Source organism: Chelon labrosus (genome assembly GCF_963514085.1).
Source record: "Chelon labrosus genome assembly, chromosome: 17".
Taxonomy (NCBI): Eukaryota; Metazoa; Chordata; class Actinopteri; order Mugiliformes; family Mugilidae; genus Chelon; species Chelon labrosus.
In genome coordinates this window covers 1015230-1037567 of record NC_140350.1, presented here as the reverse complement: position 1 = coordinate 1037567, position 22338 = coordinate 1015230, and the positions used below count along the sequence as shown (strand labels likewise).

Genomic DNA, 22338 nt, shown 5'->3' with positions numbered 1-22338 from the left:
AGATGCAGAGCAGAATGGATGGAAGGCTTATGTCCGCCCGGTAGAAGTGGGTTGCCGTGGATTTGTGGCAAAGTCGGTGATTGCTCTGCTGAATGAGCTGGGCATACGAGGAAGGAGCCAGAGGACTGCGGTTAGCAATATGTCCCGGGCAGCAGAGAGAGCCAGCGACTGGTTATGGGTACGCAGGAAGCATGCTAGCTGGGGAACTAGCTAAGGTAAGGCTGGCCGCATGTAGGCCACGATCGATTTGTTTGTTACGCGATTTGTTTGTTTGTTACGTGTTTCGGCCCGCATCAACGGGGCGAATCATGGTAGATTTGTTTGTTACGTGTTTCGGCTCGCATCAACGGGGCGAATCATGGTAGATTTGTTTGTTTGTTACGTGTTTGAGCCCGCATCAACGGGGCGAATCATGGTAGATTTGTTTGTTACGTGTTTCGGCCCGCATCAACGGGGCGAATCATGGTAGATTTGTTTGTTTGTTACGTGGTTATTAGTTGCTATATTAGTTGTTGATAGACATCGAATGGTGAGGAAAACAGGGTTGTGCAGTGGCAGTGTGGAGGGGGGTGACTCCAGGACGCTGGAAGTCACTGTTAAGCCTTCTCGAGGTGTCGTGGGCCTAACTTAACGAAACATCGGTGAAAGGAGGTGCCCACTTGAAAACCCCAATGATATGCTGCATACTGCTGTTGTCTTCTTGTTACGTGGTAGCTATGGTTAGCTGCTGAGCGGGCCATACAAGCCAGCAGCGTTTAGTTAGTTTATGGTTTACAGTGTCTGAAGTATGCTGCTCAATGGGCTTACAAGCCAGCAGCTTTTACTTAGTTTATGTAGATTATAGGTTAATTGTCATATCACATGACCATAGGTTTGGTAGGGTCTCTTAGTTGAACAGGGCCTCTAAATGTGTTTTGCCTGGGATTTTGGCACAAGGGATTATAACATCTTATCCTGTGTATTACTGAATGGCCACCTCGGGCCTGTTTTGTGTTTCCCCTTGTCTTGTCTGTTTCTGCAGGTACCTCAGTGGGCGGGTCTAATTTTGGGCAATTGGGAGCACTTGGCCAGTCTCCCTGAGCTTATAAAATCTATGATCCTCATGTTCTCTCATCTTCAGCCTGGAGTCCTCCAGCATGGGTTTCTGTTGGCTTCGGCCTATTTGTTTTATGTTAGCACCTTCCAACAATACACATACACTATCATGCATCCATCAACAGACACACTAATCCTCACACTCAAATCTCATTAATTCTTATGGGTTTTCTTTGGTTTGTTTAAATAAATCAGTTGACCTTTATGTTTAACCACATTTCTTTGTTTTTTGTCATGGCTTATGAGCCAGGTCGTGACAAATGTCATTTTTGAAATCAACTTTTTTCAGGGTGAAAATATTTAGACCATCAATGCACTAAAAACTAAAGACACTAATGAATGTATCAATTACAAAGGCAGAGGGATAACAATATTATATAATAATATTAGGGAGATGAATGTAATAGGAGATCTCTACATTTTGAACAACATAACAAATGTGAGGTGAGATGTGTGATCACTAACACAGCAAGTATTTAGCTGTGATGAGGGTACTGCTGCACAGTTCACAAAGTTACAGTTACAATTTTTACTTTTTACAGTATGTTTACAAAGTATATTGAGGCAGTATAGTACCTCTCTGTGCTCAAGAGTTGCATGTAATGTTTGTAACTACAAAATACACACAGCTTTTTTCTTTTCTGCCATGTTTGGTTAAACCAGTTCCTTTTAAAGCTGTAAGTTGTTGATGAGTTCCCAAAGAGAGCAGTGAGTATTAGTATGCTGGTAATGCTGGTGCTGCACTTTTTTCTTAACTTGTATTTGTCAAGCTTTTGTTAATTTTACTTGCCTTAACAGTGGCCTGTGGTTTGACACAGTTTTTTAGTTTTTTTTATGAAACAGATGTTTTTTTTATATATTGTGATGTTATGCTGTTACTACAACGTAACAATTGCAAGAAACAAGACCTCTCCCTTTGGTTCTATAGTTGATAAATAATTAAAAAGAAGTTACTTCAGATCTTTCAGTTTTTGTAATTACTAAATTTCTTTTTACTTTTTTATACTTCACTTGGTCAGAAACATCTGTTCGTAAGAGTTAGACATTTCGTTATCTTCATCTCAAAGTACGACAATAAAATTCAGTCAGTAGTCAGTCCACATAAAAAACAAAAGAGATATCTAATGACCCAGGAGTGAGGAAAAAAAGTGATGAAAAACCTGAAAGAGAAATACAAGAAAGAGCCTGAAGGTTGACTGTTGTTGGCTCCATCTCCTGAATCATAAAATATGTGGTATCTGTAAATGTAACTACACCAACAAACACTTTGACATTTTTAAATACCTTGGCAAATAATAGGCCAGCCTCATGCACAACCTCTTCTCAGACAAATTACAAACAGCACAGGCCCAATCCTAATGTTACTTCCCTTCTAGGTGTTTTATATTGATCGTTTTAAGTGAGTTAATGTACAAGGTAAGGAAAATATTAAGTTGATCCATTTAGACATTTTTTCTCTGCCAAGGTGAGGCGATGATAACAAAAACACAATGGCTAACAAACCAAGGCTTAGCATTAAAAAGGTGTACTTAAATCCTCCAGACATTTTGAAGTAATTTACAAGTCTCTATGTATGCATGCTCTTAGGAAGAGATACAGCTCTATAGCTTCATCTGATGTGGAAGGTGACAGTAAGAAGTTCTCTGCCATTAAAAGGCAACACAAGCTGAACACTGTTTCATCATCAGGAGAAGGTCTTCGTAAATCTGTCTCTAAGCAAATGGTCCAAAATATATCTATTATGGGATGTATGATTTTAATTGTTATCAATAGACAGTTTACTCTGTATAAAAACAGCTGGAATGTTTGCTTTTTTGATTGGCAGTTTATTACAATACAGGCAAATATCATATAAACCCACTGTAGATGCTATTAAATATCAATCCTGATCCGGGATGTGACATTTGAATTAGCTTGTGTTTAAAAACATCTTAACATAGGATAAAGCTGATTCATTAACTTCTTGCAAACAGGATTACTACCAAGCTTGCTGAATACATTCTGAATAAAACATATTTGACGGACTGAATTCATTTAATAACCGCGTACACATTATGAATGACAAATTAAACAAATTACAGTATGCTGATGCATTTAACTTTCCAAAAATGCAAGAGGTGCATAGTCATCCTGCTGGTCATCTCCCAGGATAGACTTGAGAAAGGGGACAACTTTGAAAAGATTAATATGAAAATCTCTGGATTCTGGAATTGGATCAGGATTGCTTTTGATTTGGCAGAGATTTCTGGTTCCCCAGCTTACCAATGCCACCTGCAAAATAAATGGTAAGTCAGATTACTCATAACACTGTGTATTCTCCACCAAATGATACTTATTTGTAATTACCTCATACAGTTGTTTACCTGTATTGTGCGTTGCTCATAATTCTTGAACACAGCACCTCCAGAGTCACCTGTGTCATGAAATTCACAAAGTGTTACAGTGTTACTGATGTACATCACTGTTGCTAATGATGTATCAAATAAAAGGTATATAACCTTGACATGCTACGTCATCTCTGAAAGGCTCCAGACCACCAGTGCACAGGAAATTATCAGTCACGAGCACCTCAGGTAATGTGATGTTCTTTGGTATTCCCTCTGCATTCAGAGCCTGTTTGATGCATTCGGCTCTCTGTAAAGGAGAATTGAAAGAAAACCCAGAGCTCAACATTTCTTTTAGGTTTTGCAACACAGCGCAGCTTAGTAATATATACAATATAGAACTCACATTAGCGCCAATCTTAGCATGGACATCTTTTTCACCCACTGTCTTGTCTTTTCTAGTCAGGAAACTGAGTCTTTCTAGATAATTCTTTAACAGAATTTGTTCTGTGAATTGAGAACACAAAAATACAGTAACTTGTACATGTAGGCCACTGATTTGACAAATGAAAAACTGAGTAACCTCCTCCCTTTTGAGTATTTAAAGTAGCATATTAAACAAAAAATACATGGTTTACAACACACTGAAAAAACCATGATGATTCAATTATACAGAGATATAAAGAGAGTTTAAGCACTTATTAGTCTTTATTGTCAACAACCCTAACTTCTCTGTAACAGATAAAGGCTAACAACATTAATCAATGCTTCAACATTCACACTACCAGTGAAAATGCAACATTTCATTTGGCGATATGAAGCTACAAAGACACTTGTTGCTCAGGCACTTGATGTTGTCACCCTTTTAAAAGAAAAGTGGATGCTGCGTTCACACTGTAAGCGACAAAAGCTACAATATGGTCTAGTCTATTCTAGTTTATTGCTGTATCATCGCTAGTGTCAATGCAGCATGATATGCTACACACTATCGTTTAGCTTGCTTTCACTGCTTTGACGTCTTTGTGAGGTATCGACCAATCAAATGTGTTAGTTTCAACCATAGAAAATGTGGATGACGTGTCCGTCCTTCCTCCTATTGGTCAAACAGATGCTAGTATCCCGGGGATACAGGAGAAGCTGGGCGCCAGAGTCCGCCCACTCCCTCTAGACTTACTGGTGTTTGTGTTTGGTTAATACTGTGCTCTGCTCTACCTCCAGCAGTTACAAAGAAACATTGGCTTATACACTGTACTTTTTTGCAGCGAAGTTGCAGGATCCCTATTGATTTTTGTTGCAATTTTTATTCTTTTTTATTTGGGGTACATGCAACGAAGTTGCAGGATACCTATTGATTTTGTTGCGATTTTTAGGGGTCCATACAACGACGTTACAAGATCAACTAGAAGGTATAAATGATAGCATTTCACTTTGCCAAGGTGTCAATACACATGCCTACAGCTAGGTGGCGCAATAATAAGCCAATTTACGTTTTGGCTCATATCTCCAGAACCATGTGCCCTAGAAACAAAATTCTTTCTCCCTCTGATTCCTTATATAGCCCTGGTTCTAATGGACATTTCCGCCTGCCATTTTAAAAAAATTGCATCATTTATGTATCATTTATGAGCAAAGATAATGAAAAGCTTTCAAAAGAACTTTAGCAGGGTTATTGATAACAAAGTTAATGGCTAATTAATTTTTACGGCATGGCACAAACTCCAAAGCTAATATTTTGTGAAGTATATACCCAAGCCTAATCAAATGTCATATCATTGATAATAACATGACTCTGTACAAGCACCCCAACTTTTGTGACCCTTGGTCTCTAGGGGCAAAAGCATTTCAATATCTCCAAAATATCTCCATAGCTAACTTCATGAAATTTGGCATACACAATCTGTAAAATATTGTGTAGATGCCCATCAAGTTGCGTGACATTACGTCTACAGGGGGAATTTACTTTTTTCCTACTCTCACTCTCACCTGCTCTCACCTACAGGACCACCTCACAGAGCGCTTGTCAATGGCAACTGTCAATCATCATGATGTCACATTCTAAAATGAACACTTGAACATACATCAGCAGTACCTATAGTGACAGAAACCATCCTTGAAAAAAATTCTTGACTTGTATTTTAGTGTTTTAGTCCCATCCACTAACACGGAAGAGGTGGCGCTTATGACCTATACTCCAGTCAGCTCAACATACTTTTGAGGAACTGTCATGGCGTCCACTTTTCTATTAAAAGGGTGACAACATCAAGTGCCTGAGCAACAATTCAACTTCTCAACAGTGTTGCTTTGTTGTGTGAACATACATGTGAAACACTAGGTTTACACAACATCTGTCAGCTTTATATAAAAATCTGATTTTTATTTTAGTCTTCATAAGGGCTAAGCTGTGTGATGCTGTTGTGATGTTGGCAGAGGTACTACACCTTGCTGCTTGCAGGTGGATTTTCCAACCAGTTTTAGAGCATCACTCGTCTCCTGTGTACAAGGTATGCAAATGGGTCTAAAACAAAGAGCATTAATTAAAAAAAGAAAGGAAAAAAAAAACATAGAAGATAATGTTTAATACAAATTAATAATAATAACTGGCCAACCAGGACTGTGAGTGACACATCAAATTGTGCAAACTGTGGAGTTTGTAGGTCTTACCTCGCAATAGAGGAGATCTGAACATCATTCTTCAGTTGAATGAGAGCCACATCATAATCATAAAACTCCTTAATGCCGAGACTTCTTTTAGCATGAATATTGTAATTTGGGTGTAATGTGAAAGTTTTTACTTTTTTCTCTGTAAAAAATATCTTAGTATTATCATTGTCATGAAGAACATGATAGACAAAAGCATAACAGTGTAGTCAAAACATTTTAACGTCAACATAGACAACCAAGGCAATACGAAAATATTATGTACAAATATACTTTACCAAAGCCAATAAATTAATATTGTGACACGTATTTTGGGAAATAATATATTCACATAAGAAAAGATTTTACCTTTGCCCTGTCCATCATCAATTTCAACACTGACCATTTCAGGCAAATCACCGAAAGTGAAGCAATGAGCAGCAGTCAAGACAAACTTTGGTGTCACCAGAGAACCAATACATTTCTTTGACCTTCCTCCATTCTTAAATTTTAAAGGAAAAATACAAACATAATATAGTTTGATAGGTGGACTGTTTAACGTATGATGGATTCCAATTTGTTTTCAGCACAACATCTGGCAACAACAATAACTCAATAATGACACAGAGGAGTCAAATCAACCCTCACCTGGACATGAACAAATGCAGACCATGGGTACTTCTTCCTCTGGCTCGTTTCCTCATCGTCTTTTGAATTAGGTTCCCTGTAAAGACCACATAGACCCTGAACATGTTCTTCATCTGCAAGAAAAAAACATCATAAATATCATAATATGTAAATATATGTACAATATGTAAAAAGGGTTGATGTTAAATGAAAATGTGGCAGGTGGAGCGCTGTTCCACCTCCACCCTCAGTTAGTAACACCTGGGAACGATTGCACAGTGGTGCGTTGGGTCGTGTGTTGAGCTCCCTTCACCCGGGTAGGCTTACTCTTTTAACTTCTGCTAGATTTGTTAGCCTTATGCTAACAGTTGGCCTGTTCTCTATCCTGCTGTAGCCTGCTGTAGCTATAACGAATCTGTGTGACCTTCTGCTGAGTGTCTGGAACGCATTACATTCAATTACAATATACTGGTTCACTGTGCTACATCATCATATCTGGCCAATCCTGTTCCTACAGTAATTAGTTTAGATCAAGACTAATGATTGGTCTGGTTGGTCTCAAGCACTTTAGGAAACAAGAGAACCAGGCAGGCGTCCAGTTATCATCATATACATATATCCCTTGTGTCGTATTAGTGCTGGCTGATGAAGGCTAGAGTGGATATGAAACAAATGCACATATGGCTTAAATGCAAACAGAAGATTCAGATGCCCTTCTTCCTTCAGTTTCAAACATGACTTACCAATTATTTCATCAAACGTGTCTTGCAATTTATCAAGACTTGTCAGTCTGAAGTAATGCTGGCCTCCATGCTGAGTTGTGAGGGGCTGCAGGTCATCATCAAAGACCAGGTCTCCAATGGCAAAAACATAAATGTCTGTAACATAAAGACATTTATGTTTTTGAGTAAAAGCACATTCTACTTTAAAGCTGCCAGCAAGAATCTGCAACTGCATGTTGTGTTACAGTTGAAAATCTGCAGAAATCAAAAATAAAGCTGACCAAGATATTCTTCTCTGGATGTGGCCTGCTGCTCAGTAGTGTGGTTCATGTATACCATGTTCTTTATTTGTTCCACGGTGGGTGCAGGAGTACCACCCATGTTGTAAGCACCTACAGTGAAAGAAGGCAGTGTATTTAAATAATAAACACCTCTGACAAAAGGAGAGCTTTACTTTGAAAGTACGTTTACTTGAAAATAACTATGTTATCTATGTCATATAAACTGTTCATTTATTCCAGTTCTGAAGCCAAGTAGACTGGCTGCCAGCTGTATCTTCAAAGCTGCGAGTGGTTTGAGTTTTTTTCACCTAACTCAGCTGGAATGTAAATAGGCGCATTTTTCAAAATTCCAGTCAACTGCTTCCTATACATTCATCATTTGGCATTCATCAAGTGGCATTACTGAAATAGACCATTAAATATATCTAAAGGATTAAATTACCGTCTGAAAAAAGGATAATGACATGATGATGTTCCTTAAAACTCTTTTCTCCAACTCGGCGTTTTATGACAGCCATTCGCTCCAAGAAGGTCTTGAAGACACTGTTTAGATCTGTTCCAGTGTTTTTGTCTTTGAGTCAAAACACACACACATTGTAAAACTTAACATTAGGATCAAAATGTGTATTGAAATTGTGCAATACAAGTATTTGTGTCATTTTTGTTTTTTGACTTACCATCTATCTTAAATTTTTCCAAGTCACTGTTGACGGTACTAAGACTCACTGTGCCATCGAAAAAATCAAGAATGTTGACTACTTCATATACGTCAGAAGAGAAAAAGACGATTTCATAGTTTGGAGTCACGCTAAAGGAGGCAATCTGTGGACACATGATGCAAATCAGTTATGTCTTTTATGAACATGTGACACATCTTTGTAAATGCGTGCAAATTTGTGGAGTTGCCATGAAATACTTCGTTAATGCAACACCTCATGTTTCCAAGTGCTGGTTGTTTTTTCGTTGAGTAATTGATCGTTTTATCAGCACAAAGCGTATCCCACAGTGTGCACTGACAGCAAGCCAAAGGACTCAGGCCAAGAAGCATCAGTCAAGATTATGATTAGCAATTCATAATAAAATTTACTTCTGATGGGCTGTTGTGCTGGCAGCCAAATTGGATGAGATTCTGTTTGTACATGTTATGTGTACAGCCTGCCAAATGTACTTCTTGTGTGTTGGACAACGTAAAAAGCCATGCATTATTCAGACTGCCATGTCAGTTGGTCCACATTCAGGGTATGTGTGGGGGTGAAAACATTTCTGAACATGTTTTCAGTTATGTTCTTTACATTTCTGACCAAAAAAAGCGTAGCTGGTTTCAAAGTCTAACTTGTCAATGGTTTCCTTATAAGATCAAGTGAGTGATTAAATGTCCAGGCAAATCACACTAACTGCTATATTTCTACCATGTTTTAATAACTCAGCAAATGCATTACCAGCTTCCATCAACAACAGTTTGTGTTTCACCCCATGTGCACCCATAAGCCCCTAAACTGAGTAAAGGAATCTTAACATAACTCCAGTCCAAGCAGAATGCTGCTGACTGTTACCAGATTCCGATTTATTTTTATTTTTATTTTTTTTTGATAAAACCATCATGTCTCAAGCATTTTCTTTTCTTTTCTTTTTTTTTTATCAAGAGAAAAGCTGGGGGCTTCCGGTCAGTGTTGCCAACTTGGCGACTTTCTCGCTAAATCCAGCGAATCCTCTTGGCAACTTTTTTTGTCAAAAGCGACTATTGACAAATCTAGCGACTTTTTCTGGTTTTATTGGAGACTTTTCTAGTGTCTTGGAGACTGACATGAAAGCACATATCGGTTTTCAGTTATTGTCCTCAACAAGCAGCAGGTGCTGCCGTGAGCCCCTCCCCCAGTCACCGGCGGTCAATCTCACAGTATCCCCGTGCAGCAGCAGCAGTCAGAGCAGAGAGGGAGACCCACGCCACTCCCATTGAATGGCGCATGTGCAAAGCTGCCGCTGATCGGGAGCGGGATGTAAATGTTTCTTCACTGTTTCTTCAAATAACTTAGACAAATAGATTGTTAATTTTGTAAAGTTAAAACCGTTTATACAAAAAATGTTAAAAATGTTCTAGTTATGGCAAAAAAAAGCTCTTTACTGTGACTTGTTGTAGGCTCCTAAGTGGAGCATAAGGTTAGAAACGAAACCAAACTTAAGAAAATTATAAGAAAAAGAAAAAAAAAAAAAGAAGTAACTATGCCAGGGTGTCTCTTTTGAGTCACTTTACCAAAGGAGTAGCGTTAATAATACAGGACAAAATTAATTTTGTGTGGCTAGGCAAAGCATTAGTCATGAAATTATTTTGAGAGGTGACTGCCTATTTAAATGGCAAAATAAAAAAACAAAAAGACAACCAAGAACAGTGACGGTTCTACATTGAATTATGCCCCGGGCGAGACCCCCTCCGAGAGCCATTAGCCCTTCATTCATGACATGCATCAAACAGAGAGAACATAGCATCTTTTCTTCTTTTCCTAAATTTGTCACCTGATGGCTTTGACCTTTTTCTGTCCATCTCTGCGTTTATTTGACAGTCAACAGATTTCCATCCTCCAATGCTGTCACTCACGACCAGAAGTCAAGACTAAACCAATTCACCTTGGTGACCACATAATCGTTTTGTATTATCTATTTTTATTTGGCCATTATAGGCCTGTATTTATAATATTATGAATGAAATGTGCATTATATGGAAGAAAGTCAAGGTGTGACTGACTTTAGCCCTTTTATACAGTGGACCCCGTCCGTTCAATTTGGGAGAGACCCAGAGGTGAACTGTCCCCCACGCCCCCCTCCCCTTTCCCTTTCTCTTTCTCTTTCTCACACACAGCTTCTGTGCACGCCACCTTCTCAGCAAGCAGGGGCGCCTGCAGTTGCAGGGGGCGACAATTTGCCAGTATCCTCACACAGATATGACGGATAACAGAAAACCATGTAGCGGTGCAGATTTATTTATTTATTTTTTTTGCAAGTGCTCGTGCCGCCCCCTCGTGTCATGAAAAAATGCCGCTCTGGGCGGCTGCCCGGTTCACCCGTGCGTAAAACCACTACTGAGTGGACGGCAGACAAACGGGATCGGAGGGGAAGCGCTGTGGACTTGTAGAGGGGTGTTTTTGCGATGCAGCCCTCTTGCAGCCAGGGCAGTTGCTAGGAATTCTGGGCCCCCTGAAAGAATATCGGCGTGGGCCCCTCTACCCCATTCATTGCTCTGTTGCTCCTAGCCCTGGCCTCCCTCTCTAGCCTTTTCTGGTGTCCAGATTTGTGTTTTTGTGTGCCATCATCTTGATCTCCCTCACTCCCTGCTGGAGTTCGCTCGTGCTCAATTCGAACCTGCGGTGTGTACCAAACCATTTTTTAAGAAGGGGCCAAGAGGCTTTTTGAAATTATTAAAATTATAATATTGCGTGACTTTGTGGCTTTATTTTAGTTCGGATTCGTTACTATGAATATATATTAGTTAAGCCTATGCATAATAATTTAGTTGTAGAGGCTAATGGGGGCTGTGTGTGGGTCCTGATGGGCTGTGGGCCCTTAGAATTGTCATCACCTTTCCTCCCTATACGACGGCGCTGCTTGCAGCTAAGTACCCTCTCTGACCATTTGTAATATTTTTATTAGAGTTTTTATCAGGATTTTAGAGATTTTTGCCCGACGGTTTATCCCGGTGTTTTATCTTTTTCCGGTGTATGTGCTCTGGAGCGGCTGAGGGCCTTGGCCACCATCGCCGAGAGTCGAGACCGGTCAGTCCAGCCTGGTTTGAGCGTGGGATTACCTGGCGACTGTGGGACCCTCGGGGGAGACTTTGGGCGGGGTTATTCATTTTATTGTAAGAAATTTTGTATTCGCTTTTACATGGGCGCGGTAGTAGGGGGAAAAGAGGACCTGACTACCCAGGGCCCGAGTAGGGAGAGGGCCCATGAAAATCTTGATTTTTTTTTTTGGAATGAATGAATGAATTGGGCCCTCCAATTAATTGGTGTCAAAATTCAAATATACTGATAACATCAACTGAGTGAATGAACTTTGTGTCACAGCCCTCTCAACATATTGGACATTCTGGGGGCCCAATCTTGCAGACGCAAAATGGTTTAGTCCGCCCAAAAGTTCACTCCATTGACTCGTATTGGTTCGCGGGACAGAGCTGCCTCCTCCAATATGGCGACGATGTTGACGTATCGCAACAACGGGCCAACCCGCTCAATGAGGCGTCTATGTATATATGTCTATGGGTTGAATGACCTGGAGGCTAGCTGCCATCATGCTGCCCAAAAAACACAAATTGGGGTAAATAAGGCAGAATGAGGGGAAGCAACTGTTAACCGCTTTCTTTCCGAAAGGTGAACCGAGTTTACTTGTTGTGTAACTGCATCCAATTAACGTTAATGTTGTCGAGGTCCAGTGTCAGTGTGCATTTACTGGGTTAAATTTAATTTAATTTAAATTACATCCTTACAAAAGGCTTTATTTCTTTTTCTACAAGCTTAAGAACAATTTTATTGAAAAATTAGATAGTTTATTTGATTTGATTCTCTGTGTACAGTTGTTGGTTCCTGTTCAAGAATAAATGTTTTTAAATCAAAATGTGTCATGGATCAAAACGTTAGTACACTAACCAGATGTAGCCTAATGTTTATAGGTGTTTTTTAGCACAAGTAGGCCAAATGCATCAGTTCAGGTGGTGAATGAAAGAACCAGTCATCAGTATAATCTGATCTGATTTTAGCTTAAAACCCTATTTATGCTTGTTTATGGAGGCTGGCTGCCATCATGCCATCATACCCCAATTTTTTTTTTCCTCACCCGCTTCGTGCACTGGCATAGATAGGGGCCCACTGACATTAAGAGTGTACAGGGCCCAGAATTTGGTGCTACACCTCTGCCAGTGATGCTCCCTACACTGAATTGGGTTCTAAAGAAGGCAAAAACACCGCCCAGTTGGAAAGAAGCAATAATCTCTGCCATACCAAAAGAAAACAAAGATAAACTAGAATGTGCATCATATAGACCAATATCAGTTCTTAATAGATTATAGACTATTTGCCTATATCATGCCTAGACGATTGGAAAAGTTCTTTCCCTATCTGATACATTAAGACCAGACAGGCTTCATCCAAGAGCGCCAAACATACAACGGACATTACAAATTATTAATCACGTTCAAAAAAATTAAATATCAGCAATGGTAATTAGTATCGATGCGGAGAAAGCATTTGACTCAGTGGATTGGAGCTTTCTTTATCGAGTTCTATATAGAGTTGGTCTGCATGAAGCAATAATTAAGGCTATACAGGCATTATACAATAAACCCACTGCTAGAATTAAAGTTAATGGCTGCTTATCAAACTGTTTTATTTTAGAAGAGGAACAAGACAGAGTTGTGCATGTTCACCAATATTATTTGCATTATATTTAGAACCATTTACTCAATATATAAGACAAAACAAGGAAATAAATGTCATTCATATTCAAGGGAAGGAGCATAAATTAGCTTGCTGTACAGACGACATTTTGATCTTTCTTGGTCAACCAACGAATTCTCTACCTAAGCTAATGCAATAATTTGAATACTTTGGACAACTATCAGGATACAAAATGAATGTAAGTAGAACACAAGTGATTAACTACAATTACCCCCCCCCCCCCCAGACGAAATCAAAAGTAAATACCATCTAGCATGGCAAACAGAGTGTTTTAAATAGTTGTAATACCAAAAGATCTCACAGAACTATTAGAATGCAATTACTCAGCAATACAAAGAAAAATAGCAAGGTGGAACCTAATCTCATACCTAAATTTCAACGCAAGAATAGATTCAATTAAAATTAATATACTACCCAGATTATTATATCTATTTCAAACCCTCCCAATAGAAATAAGCCAAAAACTATTTAATGAATGGGACAGAATCCTGTTCAGATACATATGGCAAGGTAAAAGGCCTTGAATCCGATTTCAAACTTTACAGTTGGCACCTGGGCGGGGGGGGCTTCCTGTTTTCAGAGATTATTACTGGGCAGCACAATTAAGACCTATGATATGCTGGTGTAATCCCGCATATGATGCTCAGTGGAAGAGTATTGAAGCGGCATTGACCTACAGTCCCATACAAGCAATTATAGCCGATAGTAGCCTGCAAGACTTTATAAAAAATATGGAAAACTCAAGCAGACTCTTACTATCCGAACAAATTAGACATTAGATTCAAAAATTGGACATATGAAGGAATAACAGCTTTATGTACGATAATGAAGGAAGATACACTACTTAGCTTTGAAAAGATTAAAGAGAAATATTCACTAGAAGCACAGGATTTTTATCGTTACTTACAAATGAGACATTTTGTCAGTGACAAGATAAAATGTGTAACAGAATCAAGCAAACAGTTGTTAGACCTTTTTAAAAGGGCGTATAGCTCAAACAAAGATGGAGGCATTATCTCAGGTATATATAAAGGGCTTATAAATATGAAAATACATTCATTCATTCATTCATCTTCTATACCCGTTTAGTCCTGTTAAGGGTCACGGGGGTCTGCTGGAGCCTATCCCAGACAGGTCGCCAGTCCATCGCAGGGCTAACATAGAGACAGACAACCATTCACACTCACAGTCACACCTACGGCCAATTTAGAATCACCAATTAACCTAATGAGCATGTCTTTGGATGGTGGGAGGAAGCTGGAGAACCTGGAGAGAACCCACGCAGACACAGGGAGAACATGCAAACTCCACACAGAAAGGCCAGCCGGCCCATGGATTCGAACCGGTGACCTTCTTGCTGTGAGGCACCAGTGCTAACCACCTCGCCACTGTGCCGCCCCCTATGAAAATACAATCGACCCTATATATTAAAACAAAATGGGAAATTGAGGGAGGAATAGATATAATGGAGGAAAAATTGACAACAATATGGACATATCAATGGAAATGTAGCAGCTCACAGAGCTGGAGGGAGTTTGGCTGGAAAAGCCTGATAAGATATTTTATCACGCCTTACCAAAAATCTCACTATGAAGACTTGCTGGAGAAATTGTGGGAATACAAATGCAAATTATTATCGTATTTTTTGAGACTATAATGTTATTGAAATTTATTGGAAGGGAATACATAATGCAATACAAGACATTTTTGGAAGTCTTTGGAAAGTAAAATATTGTTTTTTGGACTCGTGCCCGAAGGATGGCCTAAGAGAGACAAATACCTGTTAAGTATCTTGTTAGTGGCAAGCAAAATGGCCCTCATGAAAACAATCACAGGAGAGCCCAACTTTGAATATGTGGACGGACATCATAATGGACATTTACAGGATGGACCACGCAGGCCGGACTTGGATCTTGTATACTTTAGATAATACACCCAGTGTGCATATGACAACAACATCCTACTCTCTATATGTTAATGTTCTTGATGTTTTTTTTTTTTTTTTGGTTGTTTCTTTGCTTTTTTTGTGTTCCAGAAAAAAAGACAAGTACATTCAAGCACAAATATAATAACTGATAATCGAAAATAGATATATATGGTATATTGGTTACTGAATGTCAATAAAAAGTAAATTTAAAAAAATAAATAAATAAATCAAGAGAAAAGCTGATTGCACCTCACCTTTTTTATAAGTTTTGTGATAGCACCTCTTGCAAGATTGAATGATTCCTCATCGATGCTCTCAGAAATATCCACAGCGATATAGATGTTAAGTGTCCCATTTTTTGTAAGCCTGATTTTTCTCCCCTCCTGTGTGTCATCTGAACAACAAATACTGTTATGTTACAATACAGATTATGTGTCACATTCGTTTATTTTCTTAATATTGAGAAAGGAGGATGAAAAATAAAGCAGTGGTTTGTTGGATTAGAAATAAATGTATTATGTCATTATACACAGGAGTGCCTGAGTTAACTAAGTCTAACTGAGTGTGTTGCTAAAACTTTTACATTGTATTGCCAAACAAAAAAGGTAATCATTAGATTAGGTTCAGTAATTTACCAGTGGACTCTAATGTGGTGAGGCTTTCTCTGATGGCACTGCCAAATGCTATGGAAACCTCCTGTGGCGTGTCATAGGTGTGTTTGTCTGCAAGAAGTAAAAGACACAAAAACAGAAGGTTTGCAGTTATTGACTTTTCTTCTAAAGTGATGTTAAAGTTAAAACCCTGCAGACAGAAAATAGTGATCAAAAGCATTTAGCACACCAGAGAAGGAACTTCAACTCTCAGCAGCAGGCAACTACGTGAGGGATAATTGTTAGTGGAGCAGTGACTCCTGCTGGTTGGTCAGGCACAGACGCATGCAGACCAACCAGTAAGAATTGATAGAAGGTGATCCCTCACAAATAGAGGGAGCAAATGACATCAGGAGAAATATTTTAATTGGCGATCTCATGTGTTGCATCAGGCATAACATTATAACTCCATCAGGGGATATAATGTTGTGGCTGATTGGTGTAGGGTGTCCCTACTTAGACATTATAAAAATGTTCTGACATCAAAATGGTTCTCGAGAAGGGGGTTTCTGACAACTGTCAAGTGACTATATCAACACTAACACCTCATGAGCTAGCAAGCTGTCTGATGGATCTCAAAAACAAAGTAAACATCTTTACATCAGTGTGTTAGCATTCCAGTGAAATGTGACCCCCTCTCCCCAACCTTGACCCTAACCCTTGCTGGCAGGGTAAAAAAAAAAAAAGACGCTTGCCCAAAAACCCAGTTTGCAATAAGGGAGCCACGCAAATGAAATGCACAGACCCAGCTTCAGTAAAACTTTCTGACACAGTTATTCCTTGTTTTTATGCTTTAGGTCATGATATTTCAGGATGTCACCTGGTTTATATAAGCAGACAGTTTGCTTCACGTGGCTGACCAAGTGACATCTACTGACTCATTGTCAAAGAAAAAACACTGGAATTATCAAATACATACAAGAACATATTTGCACTTGCAGGTACTGAAATTGCATGTGTACTTTCTGACTTACAGTAGCACAAGGGCTCTGTGCCAGTCCACTGGCCATTCTCTTGACACACTCTTTCCTTGGAGCCCACCAAAAACAGGTTGCCGCTGCAGGTGTATTGCACTGTGTCATCAACACCAAACATGTTTCCTACTCTTGAGCCTCCAGCTGGAATACCAGGATCAGCACAATCAGCCCCAGCTGTCATAAGAAATGCAAAAAAACAATAGATAAGGCGTAAAAGATTTGTCAAAACACAAAAGAGGATGTACCCCAAATCTACTAATTTTGAAAATGGATCCTTAAGTACCAGTACAACTATAACTGGATGATTGCAAGTGATCGTAAAGGGGTCCATGCCATGACGAAGTTGTCCCTGGGCGGGACGCAGAGGCATAAGTCACCAGTAGCGCCCCCTATAGAGTATATTGCACGAAATTTGGTGGGCTTGCAAGGAGTCATCCACAGATTATTATTGCCAAATGACAAGCAGTTTATTGTGTTGGTTTGTGAGCTATAAACATGTAGTCGTTGTAGCGCCCCCTACAGGCCGGATTTCATGAAACTTGGCATGATTGTACGCAAGCATATTATAATAACGGTTGCAAAGTTTCATAAGGATTGGGTGAATGCTTCAAAAATTATAAGAAAATATTTGCATGTCACGTGTAGCACCCCCTGAAGACGTAATGTCACGCAACTTGATGGGCATCTACACAATATGTTACAGGTTGTGTATGCCAAATTTCATGACGGTAGCTATTGCAGTTTTTGAGATATTGAAATGTTGCCTATGTAGCGCTCCCCAGAGACCAAGGGAGACAAAAGTTGGGGTGCTTGTACAGAATCATATTATCATCAGTGATATGAAGTTTGATTAAGTTTGGGTATATACTTCACAAAACATTAGATTTTGAGTTATACCGTTGCACAGCATAAAAATTAATTAGCCATTAACTTTGTAATCAATAACCTTGCTAAAGTTGTTTTGTTTTTGTCCATAAATGATACATGCCAAGTTTGGTGAGAATTGGATGAATGGGCTAGGAGGAGTTGACTTTAATTTGAGGTGCCATTTTTTCAAAATGGTGTAACAAATGGCTGGCGGAAATGGGCGTGGCCTACTCCATTAGAACCAGGGCTATGTAAGGAATCAGAGGGAGAAATTTGAGAATTTTGTTTCTAGGGCACACTGTTCTCAAGATATGAGCCAAAACGTAAATTGACTTATTATAGCGCCACCTAGCTGTAGGCATGTGTATTGACACCTTGGCAAAGTGGAATGGCAGGACTTCTACCAAGTTACCAGGTTTGATGCGTTTCGCCCTTGCAGTTTGTCCTGGGCGGACATTTAGGTGAAGAAATATAATAAGAAGAACTAGATGATCACAAGCGATCATAAAGGGGTCCATGCCATGGCAAAGCCGTCCCGAGCAGGACGCAGAGGCATAAGTCACCAGTAGCGCCCCCTATAGACCGTATCGCACGAAACTTGGTGGACTAGTGAGGAGTCATCCACAGATTATTATTGTCAAATTTCAAGCAGTTTACTGTGGTGGTTTGTGAGATATAAACATGTAGTTGTTGTAGAGCTCCCTGTAGCCCGAATTTTACGAAACTTGCCATGATTGTACGCAAGGATATTATAATGAGGGCTGCTAAGTTTCATAAGGTCTGGGTGAATACTTCAAAAGTTATAGGCCTTAAAGTCATATGAAATGTTTCTGTGTCACCTGTAGCGCCCCCTGTTGACGTAATGTCACGCAACTTGATAGGCGTCTACACAATGTTACTAGATTGAGTATGCCAAATTTCATGAAGTTAGCTATTGCAGTTTTTGAAATATTGAAATTTTGCTTTGGTAGTGCCCCCTAGAGACCAAGGATCACAAAAGTTGGGGAGCTTGTACAGAATCATATTATTATCAATTATATGAAGTTTGATTACGGTTGGGTATATACTTCACAAAATATTTGCTTTGGAGTTATACTGCGTCACGCTGTAAAAATTAATTAGCCATTAACTTTGTAATCAATAACGCTGTCAAAGTTCTTTTGAAGAATTTTCATTATCTTTGCCCATAAATAATACATGCCAAGTTTGGTGAGAATTAGATGAACGGGCTAGGAGGAGTTGATTTTGCTTTGAGGTGCAATTTTTTCAAAATGACGTAAAAAAACGGCCTACTCCATTAGAACCAGGGCTATAGAAGAAAAGAGAAAGAATTTAGTTTCTAGGGCACACGGTTCTCGAGATATGAGGTAAAATGTAAATTGACTTATTATAGCACCACCTAGCCGTAGGCATGTGTATTGACACCTTGGCAAAGTGACATGGCAGGACTTCTACCAAGTTACCAGGTTTGATGCCTTTTGCCCTTACAGTTTGTCCTGGGCAGACACATCAACTACGCAGAAAAAGATAAGTCATTATTATACGAAGAAGACTAAAAATCGCAACAAAATCAATAGGGATCCTGCAACTTCGTTTGTATGGACCCCCAATAAAACATTATTACAGACAGAAGGCCTGAACACAAATATTCTACCTTTTACTTAACTGTGTGTTTATGAGTTTATGTAGTCATCATTCCTAAAGTAAAACAGCTGTCAAATAAATGCCAAAAGATAAAGGTACCACATTAAGCAAGATGAAATGATGAAAATATATATACAGTATAAAGGACCTTTATAAAGTAATTGAATCAAAAGTTAAAAATTACTTACAATCATGGCTGCAGATGGGAGTGGAGCCGCTCCACTTCCCGTTTTTTAAGCAAACGCGTCTAGATGAGCCTCTCAATGTGTATCCAGAGTAGCACTCATACGTGGTCTCGTTGTCCACAAAGTACTTCTCCTGGGGCGGTAAGACACTTCCATACTCCAGCACGCTGGGGTCAGGGCATTCGACAACTGAGAAAACAAACAAAGATATCATCACCTATCACGCACAGCAAGCAGCATGAGGAAAAATAAGAAACACTGTTACTCACGTCTGCATCTCTGAGGTGAAAATCTTTTGGGTGGTGGATTCCACCTGTCATTAGCCTGGCACACACGATACAAAGCGGGGTATGGATAGTAGCCTTCACGACAGCTGTACACCAGCATGCTGTCTCTCTGCAGCCCTTTGGTCAGTGTGAAATTACCTCCTTCAATTTGTATATTACCCTCTGGACAATTACCATGAACCTCACATCCTGAAGAGAAATGGCAGGCTAGGGTTTAGTATCCCTATTCGGTTTTTAGAAATCTCTAGTCATGTCTAAGCTCATTTTAATGTGTAAAATTCACTAAATGCCCCTTTTGACACACAGGTCTCCAGGGTAGATGTGTTGCTGTACTGTCAAAAAATGAATGTTTGTGTCCATAAAATACTGTTATTTACCAAACAAACACCATATTTAAATGTGTAATGTATATTACTGTATATTAATGTATATTATTATACAATACATATTAGAAATATGATATTTTGTCACACCCAGAAAAATAAGAAAGCAGGGTTCAGATTTTCAAAACTGCAGTTGAATATTTAAAAAAATATGTTTATTTCCTTTTTTAAATCTCCAACTATGTTAGCTACAAAAACTCAGCTTGACTCACTAAACAGCAGACATTTTTTGACAAATAAAAAAACTAGGGGTGGGACTTTAACGCGTTAATTACGATTACGAAAAAATAATGCGTTAAAAAAATTAAGGTATTTAATCACAGTTTTCATTCCAAACAATGCGGATCTTTTGTCTACAGTGCCACGATTTCCTGGTATTACACTGATGTACACGTCAGAGAGTTTGCATAACACCGAAGCACTTCAACCCTACAGTGCCACCTAAATGCAAAACTTGTTGCAGTGGGCACAGAAACCGCCAGAGCTACGGAGTAGCCTACGGACAAGATGTGTCGGCAGCCCAAACTTTGTTTTTGTTTACAATTTAAACTCAATGCTGTTTTGAAAAAGTACTTAAAATGGCACTTTAACTTTAGGTCTGTTCAGTTTTGCCAGGGATATTTTCTTTCTTTTTCTACTGTTTTGAATTGAATTAAAAGGGCTCGGGTTTACGGTATTCATGTCTGTGTCTATTATTTGATTCAGTCATCTACTAAAATTCATTTAAACTGAAAAATTAATTAATTAATTTTCTGTAACTGTTGATTCCTGTTAAGGATCGCGGGGTCTGCTGGAGCCTATCCCAGCTGTCATCGGGCGAGAGGCAGGGTACACCCTGGACAGGTCTTAAACTGAAAAATGTTGGGGCAAATATTGTTATGCGATTAAAATGTGATTAATCGAGAATAATTACAAAGCTTCTAATTAATTTGATTATTTTTTTTAATCGAGTCCCACCCCTTAAAAAAAACACAACTAACATTTCCATTAAATAAATTTATAATTTTTTTTTTTTTTATCCAATGTAAAAGTACCTTACCCATACAGAGAAAACATAACAGCACAGCAAGCCAATTCCAGTGGACAGAAATTCCCATGTTGAACATTAAACTGAGGAGCAGTGTAAAAGTGAGGGTATACTGTAGGAGCTGACCCTTTATTTTAAAATGGGGAGTGATGTTCAGTAAGAGTAGGACTGGACAAAGACCATCCTGGGAATTATTAACTTTTTGATCAACAAAAGGAGATCAATGTGTCCGAGTGTGTGTCACCATAAAGAATGGAAAAAAAAGAAAAAAAAATGTTACAATTGCATTTCAAACTTTGAAAACAGTGAGATTTAAATTAAAAAAAAAAAAGAAAAAAAAAAGTCAATCATTCATGTAGACTAAATCAAAGAACTATCTATATTAGATATAGTTGATAATGGTTATAGTAGTCGATGTTAACTGAAGCACGCAACTTAAAGTTATTGAAAAGGATGAGAAAAAGGTCCTGAAAGAAATTAATTCAACACTTCTGATAACGAAAATATTAATCCTATTCTGACTTCAAGAAGGCAAAAGCTTTGCCTTTTTGGTCCTGGATTTTGCAATGTGTAAACACACAGTCATGTGTCACATAAAAAAACACAACGAAGTTGTGAAAACGAGACAAAGTACAAGCACTTGCTTCATCATTTCCCAAAATCTGGAGGAACTATTGATGACTGTTTGTTGACTCATTGATTCACGTATTGATTAAATACCCTACCATATCAGATTGGTTTTGCATCTGATTCTTACAGTCTCTTCATTTGCTGAAGTATTTATGCAGCCAATGTACTAACACTCTTTACAGCCAACGAAACGAGTGGTTGAGTCACTGCAAAAGCGCAGTGAGGAGTTAGTGTGTAAGAAACATGTACAAATTAAACGTCAGAAGGGAACATCCTCTCAAAACATTCTTGTTTATAGTAATTTGGTTTTGTATTGCGTTTGTATTTCTTGGTATTAAGCATCTCTTTGTATTAACTTTGCTTTTTTGTATTAATTCGAGTTTTTTTTTCTTCATTTATATAAAGTTCCTTTACATCAGGATTACACCTCTTCATATTAATTTTGAGTATTCTGTATTTATTTTGTACCACTTTGTATACATTTTAGTCTCTCTGTATTAAATCTGTACCTCCTTGTCAACTTTGCATTCTAATAGGATGGTTACTTTGAAATATACTGAACTCTATCATGCTTCAAGGTAGAGACGCTCGAAACAGTGACGAGCTTTCAAAGCAGAAGTATCGCGACAAG

The 22338-nt window shown here is 38.8% G+C and overlaps 1 protein-coding gene across 1 annotated transcript; it reads right to left on the bottom strand.

Annotated features, from left to right (window-relative positions):
• Positions 1-2831: 2831 nt before the first annotated feature.
• On the bottom strand, positions 2832-21240 carry LOC311502623 (complement factor B-like). The gene is made up of 18 exons (XM_084564936.1): positions 21085-21240; positions 19650-19848; positions 19384-19569; positions 16682-16858; positions 15693-15779; positions 15312-15451; positions 8364-8508; positions 8129-8257; positions 7687-7797; positions 7427-7561; positions 6705-6817; positions 6426-6558; positions 6081-6219; positions 5858-5934; positions 3826-3926; positions 3594-3729; positions 3459-3508; positions 2832-3366 (listed from the first exon to the last, which is right to left on the bottom strand). Exons 1-18 carry the CDS (start codon positions 21154-21156, stop codon positions 3190-3192), a joined length of 2307 nt encoding a protein of 768 aa, XP_084421062.1. The 5' UTR covers positions 21157-21240; the 3' UTR covers positions 2832-3189.
• Between the last annotated feature and the right edge of the window lie 1098 nt (positions 21241-22338).

What these genes read in the sequence shown, in the direction of transcription:
- LOC311502623 (XM_084564936.1), bottom strand. Translation starts at nt 21,156, where the DNA reads ATGTTCAACATGGGAATTTCTGTCCACTGGAATTGGCTTGCTGTGCTG. An exon ending in GTTTTCTCTGTATGGGTAAG is followed by an intron (nt 19,849 to 21,084) that starts GTACTTTTACAT and finishes TCAGGATGTGAG; the next exon opens with GTTCATGGTAATTGTCCAGA. An exon ending in CATTATCCTTTTTTCAGACG is followed by an intron (nt 7,798 to 8,128) that starts GTAATTTAATCC and finishes CTTTCACTGTAG; the next exon opens with GTGCTTACAACATGGGTGGT.